The sequence below is a fragment of the Pararge aegeria genome, chromosome 5 (genome assembly GCF_905163445.1).
Source record: "Pararge aegeria chromosome 5, ilParAegt1.1, whole genome shotgun sequence".
In the NCBI taxonomy this organism is placed as follows: Eukaryota; Metazoa; Arthropoda; class Insecta; order Lepidoptera; family Nymphalidae; genus Pararge; species Pararge aegeria.
Genome location: NC_053184.1, coordinates 12,538,668 through 12,545,977, shown reverse-complemented (window position 1 = coordinate 12,545,977; position 7,310 = coordinate 12,538,668). Strand labels below are relative to the sequence as shown.

The 7,310-nt window shown below is 36.0% G+C and overlaps 1 protein-coding gene across 2 annotated transcripts; it reads right to left on the bottom strand.

Moving 5' to 3' along the window:
* Positions 1–663: 663 nt before the first annotated feature.
* LOC120624067 (inositol 2-dehydrogenase-like) lies at positions 664–5,779 on the bottom strand. Of its 2 annotated transcripts, XM_039890397.1 has the most exons (8): positions 5,713–5,769; positions 5,467–5,475; positions 5,177–5,273; positions 4,620–4,868; positions 3,801–4,108; positions 1,903–2,142; positions 1,054–1,209; positions 664–849 (listed from the first exon to the last, which is right to left on the bottom strand). In XM_039890397.1, exons 3-8 carry the CDS (start codon positions 5,254–5,256, stop codon positions 710–712), a joined length of 1,173 nt encoding a protein of 390 aa, XP_039746331.1. In that variant the 5' UTR covers positions 5,257–5,273; positions 5,467–5,475; positions 5,713–5,769; the 3' UTR covers positions 664–709. The 2 variants fall into 2 exon arrangements, with proteins under 2 accessions (XP_039746331.1, XP_039746330.1); XM_039890396.1 differs by lacking the exon at positions 5,467–5,475 and having other exon boundaries at positions 5,713–5,779.
* Positions 5,780–7,310: the final 1,531 nt, after the last annotated feature.

Below are 7,310 nucleotides of genomic sequence, written 5' to 3'. Positions count from 1 at the left end.
CAACTCTATCGGTTGAACATTGAAACAGATAATATGCGTACCTTGTCACTTGGGTACCTACTCGAGTCTCAACACGCCAGCCGCTAAAGCAGCTATATGCTACTAAACCCGATTATCCTCCTGAAGTTTCCCTTGTGTTCAAAGTGAATGTATTGGAGCGGAATGTTCCACGTCAGAGGTAAAAGCAAGTATTCATGTTTAATTTCGGCCCCGTATGAAGCCCCGTAAAAAATCTTTTATCTGGACCCAAATTCCTTAGCAGGAATTGTTTCTTCAGACTTGGTTCAATTTTATAAAATATATAACATACCTTTATACAATGACTTTGATCCCTTTTTCGTTTATATTTTTTTTTATTTAGTAAGTATATTTTTCGCTTCTAATTTTCTTCACATAACTGGAATCTCTCTTGTCTTCTTTTTTGAGTCGAGGCTTTGATAATTCAGTATAACCTAATGATTATTTTTTGCCATTAATGAAAAAAAGTATTAGTGGAAGTGGTTTTATTATGCCTATTACAATGTATCCACCTTAATAACTTAACTGTAATTATTTCAAATTTTACCCTTTGCAATCTTCAAGAGTAAATGGTTTGGCAGGGTATGTTTGTGAAGACAATATTTAAAAATATATAATATAAGACAATTTCTTGTAAATACTTTATTTAAATAAATATATACTAATATTTCTTCAGCAGATTTAGATTACTTTAGGAATATTCAGCCGGGATGCCATCTTTGCTCCAGTCAAGTTCAACGGTTTTGCCAGTGCGTGCACTCTCTTCCGCAGCAGTGGCAATTTTGCTTATGGCAAGTGTTTGCCAACTGGATACTTCAATAGGTACTCCATCTTAAATGAAGAAAATAGGCAGTTATAATTTTTTTCACGCAGTTATTAGTTTTAATAAAAAAGTAAAGTTTTAGCGTTAAGCATGTTGTAAAAATAGAATAACAATAAGTTTTAAATAAATAAAAAGTATGCTTTTATCAGTTAATTTTTTTTTAAATATCTTTGTTTAAATAATGTGCCAAGTAAAAAAATGATTATACGTACACTGTACAACATCCAAAAAATGCTCCAGTTCCCGTCTGTAAGCAATCTTATAACGTGATGGAAATGAATAGTAGATAGGGTTTAACTTGATACCGTCCTGTCCAATATAAGATTCAAGTGAGTGAGCTGGTTTCTCGTTTTCCACCTTAATCATACCTGCAATTAATAAATTAGTGTTTAATCTTAATACAAGAATCAATATATATATAAACAAAACTAACTTGTGTAGTAAAATAAGACCGAATTAAAAAATAAAATGGCTTCGATACCACCGCAACGAGGCAAAGTATCCAAAAAGCATTTATCTTGATTGATTACCTATTCTATCATCACCATGCTCAACCCATTAACAACCCACTGCTGGTTTCCTTTCTTTTGGGAGATAGAGATTGGAACTTTGAGCTTCCAAGCTGTTTATATGCGGGTTGGCGCGCTTAACGATTATTATAACAAACTATACAGGACTGAAACCCCGACTTGATATGCTCTCCGAGGTGCAGAACGACAACGCGAATTTTTGAACTCTAGACTGGCACTGAATAGTGCTTGCCAGAAATACAGAACACAACTACCATTTTAGCCACCATTAGCGTCCCGCTGGTGGGCACAGGCCTCATATGAGAGAAAGGATATTACCACATGTTGGAAAAGATAACTGGGGCTGACGGCTTAACTTGCTCTCCCAGCCACGGGGATGCACACAGACAATTTCCTAACTCCGGGCTAGTACTGAGTTTTCTTTAAGGAAAACCCCAAAATCGAGAGCGCAGTTTTACATGCTAAGCACTTAACAAACAAGGCGATTTTTGAATTTATATTTAAAAAAAATATTATTAAAAAATTACTTACCTTTGTTACCAAAAACTTCCAGTCTCTGATCGTATCCGTATGCACAGAAACGACTATTGTCACCAATAGCTACGGTGCCAGATGGATATGTAAGAAGGAAAGCAATATTGTCGAAATCGTCAATAGCCTTAACTTCAGTAATGAGCCCAGAAGCGGTTGCATGTACACGAACGGGCAGTTCGCCGAGTATCCAGCAAGCTATATCGAAATCGTGTACCACGCAATCATGAAAGACACCACCTACAGTTACAAAATGAAAGGCTGTTTAACGTAGTTCAAAACGAATTACTAGGCTAGTAATTTGAACGGGGTACTTAGTCGATGGGGTAGATACTTTTTTTTAGGGCAATAACTAACTGTTTCCCGCGTTTTTAGTCCGCATATTTTGCGGTTTTATACAAATCCCGTGAGAGTCGTTACTCTCCCTGGAATAAAAAGTAGTCTTTCAACCAACTCTATGCCAAAAAAAAAAACTGTTCGTTTCCTTAGTTAGGCCGTAAAGAATGGACAAAAAACCTATGGGCGTACCCAGGGGGGGGGGGGGGGGGCAGGGGAGGGGCAGCTGCCCTCCCCCTGGAAATCTCAGAAAATGTATAAACTCTCATAAAAATGTATGGCGGCCAAGATACAGACAGACAAACAGACAAATATGAAAAAAATACAGTTTTGGCATCAGTATCCATTATAGAGGACTTACTAAAAAAATTTATCACAAAACATCTGTGGACGACATCTGACCTAAAAAAAATCTCAACTGTCACAATAAGTACTTACTATTAATAAACTCAGTATTTATAATGATGATTTTGTATCACAACTTTTGCCTAAGAGCTTCAAGATAAATAACTTCACACATTTGTCATAAACAAGTATGTAGTTTCAAACCATAATATCAGCAGTGTTTACATTTAAGGTCAAATAGGGTCACAGATTACTATGGTCACAACAGAAAGGTGATGGTCTTAGATAATATTAGAACAATAATTGCAACAGACTTACGTGCGTATGAATGTCAGAATTATGAATAATAATAATAAATAATAACAATAAGTTAATAATAAATAAATAATAATAATAACAATCGTTTCTAAGCGCGTCCCATCTTAGGCTTCATCTGCATGTTGCCTGAAATAAACGTTTATGAAGCCTAAGATGGAAGCGAGAATAGACAAGCGCGTCCCATCTTAGGCTTCATAAACGTTTATTTCAGGCAACATGCAGATGAAGCCTAAGATGGGACGCGCTTGTCTATTCTCGCTTGTTTTAAAGATATCCAGGTTGTAAGAATTAGGAAACAAATCCCAAAATTAGGTTGCAAATCCCAGCTATGCGTATAAGAAAAGAAGATTCGATTCGCTTTGAGCATGTTTTTGGGATATTGACAACATAATACCCGTCCGGTGTCTTGCGTTGCGAAATAACACCATAAGACAGAAATGTTGGGCACCTCCAAGTTACCGAGGCACCGGCAGCAGCCATAATTGCGAACATACCTGCAAACCCCGTACGAGGTTTAAAGTTGCAAGTGCGGCTTCTCAGTCTCCAGGTGGTGGTGGACTGCTAGACTGAGATTTGAGTGCATTCCTCAGATATTTGCGAATTGCGCCGTAAACGTAAGGAGGTGCAACCGCTGTTTAAACGTTTTCTTATTTGCTTAATTTTTTATCAGGGGTAAAAAACCAAGAGAATGGCAGTTGTTTTAGACTCTAGAGCTCAACCAGATACCGCGGGTACGCCCGAACCCAATTGGACATATCGGGTCCTCTCTTCGGTAGCCAACCGGCACTGGCGAAAAATCTGACAGAAATACAAACATATGGGCGACTAATTGACCCTTTGGGTTACGGAACCCTGAAAACTGAAAAATAGTTATTTCCTTAATAAATGCAATAATTTACCTGATGTCGATAAGTAGTTGATAGTAGGCAGGGGTGAATCCCTCGATGTCACTTTAAGAATTTGAATATGGCCTACTTCTCCCTGTCGTGCTCTCTCTTTTAGTGATCTATAAGCTGGATCGAACCGCCGGTTGAAGGCGGAAAAAAGAACGCGACCTTTAGCTTTAGAGGCTTCATAACATTTTCTAGTTTCTTCGATAGTCTCAGCAATCGGCTTTTCGCAGAACACGTCTTTGTTGTTAGCGATAGCATTCACGACAATGTCATGGTGCGTGTAAGTTGGGGAAGCAATGAAGACAGTGTTAACTCTAAACAGACAATACAATTAATTGAAAAGAAAAACAATAAAAAGGATTGTTGTAATATTAATAGTAATTGTTCGTATAAGGGCCTACGTACACCACGACTCGACGTCGACTCGACAACAACTCAACTCAATAAGAGCAATGAAAAGTCAGCGTTATGTCATGCGCCAAACAGTGAGTTGTATTACAATAAGAAAATAATCCACTACGAGTGGACTACGTAAACTTCTAACCACCTACAGCTCGCCTACCACGAAGATTGACGATTTGCAACAGGTTGCTACCTGTTGCAAATCGTCAATGAACCGTTGACAGCTCGTTGACGTCGCATCTTGTTCACGATGCCATACTGATTCGTCGGCACCGCGTTCACCGTGCACCGATGTGATAGTCGATGCCGAGCTGTAGACTGGTTGAAGAGGCTTTGTCCACTCGTTTTCAACTTGTGGTCGTTGATTCTATAAGTGAGCGGAGGCCTTTAATCGTATTCATAGTTATTTCCAACAATACTTACGACTTATCTTTGTAGACACGGTCAGCGTTCTTCGACGTAAGGCAAACGACTTGGTCTTCAAGCTTCCAGTACGATTTCAGTTCAGTAAATATTTCAGGCCGATCATCGACAATATATTTTAAAATTATGCGCGGATTGCGAATTATACTACTCAAGTGGATGGAGCCAGCACGACCAAGACCAAAGATGGCTGCGACTACTGGTGCAGCTGAAGTTCTGCTTTTTTTTGCTGTGGCATTGTTTATATACCTGATTAAAAAGGTAGAACAACTATAAAGAACTTATTACTTATTATTTAATTTATCGAAGACGATAAATATTCTGATACAAAATTACTACTTAAATTGAGTTTTTCGGATGTTCCTTTGGATTATTTTTAATTTTCTTTAGTTCAAACCAAACTTCAAATCGATCTACCCATTTTCGAGTTTTAAGGGACACGCGCATGCTAGTTAGTCTCTACACATCTTACATTAACATTAATTTTAAATCTTTTATTTTCGATATGTTAGTCAAGTTAAAATACAAGTGTAGCATAAGCGGAAAGAGTATCTTACTCAGTGTGTCTGAAGTCGACTTCCGGATATGTGGTATTAATAACGTAAGGAGAAGGTCCCGCAAATTTCTTAGTAGCCATCACGATATGTTCGAATTCTAAAAAAAATACATTGATGATTATAGGCTCTCAAAATGTATAGATACGTACACGAAATGTATCAAGTATTTTTTTAAGGCTGTTATATAATTCGATACCACTGCATAATACATAATATAGCCACGTTTTTTTTTTTTAAACACGCTTGTCGGCTCGCATCTAGCCTATAGTAGTTCTTTCTAGTTGTCTTACCTTAGATTTCTAAAAAAAAATAACATTGATGATTATAGGCGCACAAAATGTATTAAAAGTAAATTTATGTTGGGTAGATACGTAACTAACAGATGGTATAAATAGGTACACGAAATGAATCAAGTATTTTTTAAGGCGGTTGTATAATTCGATACCACTGCATATAATAAATAGCCACGTTTTTTTTTAAATATACGCTAGTCAGGCTCGCATCTAGCCCATATTAGGTTTTTCTTGTTGTCTTACCTTAGATATGGAATTGAACGGTGTTGTGTCCGCTTGGTAATAAGTTTACGATGTAAGTGATCTAAGAGACAACTTATTATGTTTATAAATCTAGGTAGACTAGGTGCTTCTTGTTTTCTCATAAATTTATCGCATACTGCATCTTACACATTTTTAGTCATTTATAGATACACATATTAGAAACACACAGTTATTTTTTAGGCTATCTACGTTTGACTTAATATTCAATCTATTTGTTCTACAATAAGATTCAACAATATCAAAATAATTAAACTTTACTTTACTAGATGTAATAATTGAAACATAAATATATCTCTAAAAAGTTTTGGAAGCAGCTGACCAGATTAAGAAGATACCTATTCGAATTTTTTTTTCGGTTGCATGAAACGACCGCAAACTCGATATAAGATAGGTAGGTACTTCTTATACACTAAACAAGTAGTTAGTATGGCATTGGACAGCTTAATTGTATATTTCGTCTTACAACAGTCATGACCCAGCATGACTGTTGTAAGACGAAATATACACCGTTTATTTTAGGTTAATCTATTAGAGCGTTCAAATAAATAATGATAATAATGAAGCTTTATTTACATTTCTTACAATTAAGTATCTTACTAGCTAAATATAATAGAGTTAACTATAATTTTTCTTAATCCTAATTTCTTATTTTCTATTTATAATGTTTTCTTAACTAAGTAATACTCGTATATTGCCCTTATTGTACTTATACTATCTAATTTAGAACATTTATGTAAGGACAAGGACAAGGTAACAATTTTTGTCCGTCTAATGTCTTGACATCTTTGAATGTGACCCGCCCATCTCCATTTAAGTTCTCAAATAAATATAGATACAAAATTTTGTAGATGTATGTTTTTATTGATCTATGTGGGTATGTTTAATACACTCACTTGGGAAATAGTGCAAGTTTTTATATTATAAGTGAGTCAGTTCAGGAGGATACAATACGTAAACTGAAGTGTTACATACGTGTGCTACATAATTTTGCGCCAGAACGTGAATCTTGTTGTGTTTGTCAACACTAGTAATCTGTCAACAACTAAATCTATCTATATTCTTAAAGGCAATGCCTAAATAAGTAACGCAAAATCTAAGAAGATTCCTAGGCGTGCATCAACCGTTCACTAATAGCTATCACTTAAGAGTTGGTGAAACGTTTTATTCTAACTTTCTATACACATCTCCTTAATCATTAGATTTAAGATTTAAAAAGATTTTTTGCAAACTGACGAGGTACGAGTATGTGTTTAAGTGTGGTTCGTAGATAGTTCGGATTCACAGTTGGAACCGGCAAGTGACAGTGTGATCATGGTTTAGTTATTGTTTTTAAATTTTTACTCATACGAAGTTATGTGTTTGAGTGGGTCCCTATAGTCCAATAAGTTTGGAAATAAAACTAGACCCGGTAGTTTGCGCTGCAGATTTGTTCTAGGTTTATTTAAAATATTAAGAACGGTAATAACCGATTTGGTGCAGACGAAGTTGCGCGGGTCAGCTAGAACTTATAATAAGCCTGTAACGGGTTGAATTCTGTACATTGAAGATATTTTAATAATTTTTTTGGAGAGCATCGA

Bases quoted from the DNA above. Each gene is read 5' to 3' on its own strand.
- LOC120624067 (XM_039890396.1), bottom strand. From the start codon at position 5,256: ATGGCTACTAAGAAATTTGCGGGACCTTCTCCTTACGTTATTAATACC. The intron at 4,109-4,619 runs GTAAGTATTGTT...TTGTCTGTTTAG, and splicing joins CGTGTCTACAAAGATAAGTC to AGTTAACACTGTCTTCATTG. The intron at 1,210-1,902 runs GTAAGTAATTTT...TATTAATTGCAG, and splicing joins GGAAGTTTTTGGTAACAAAG to GTATGATTAAGGTGGAAAAC.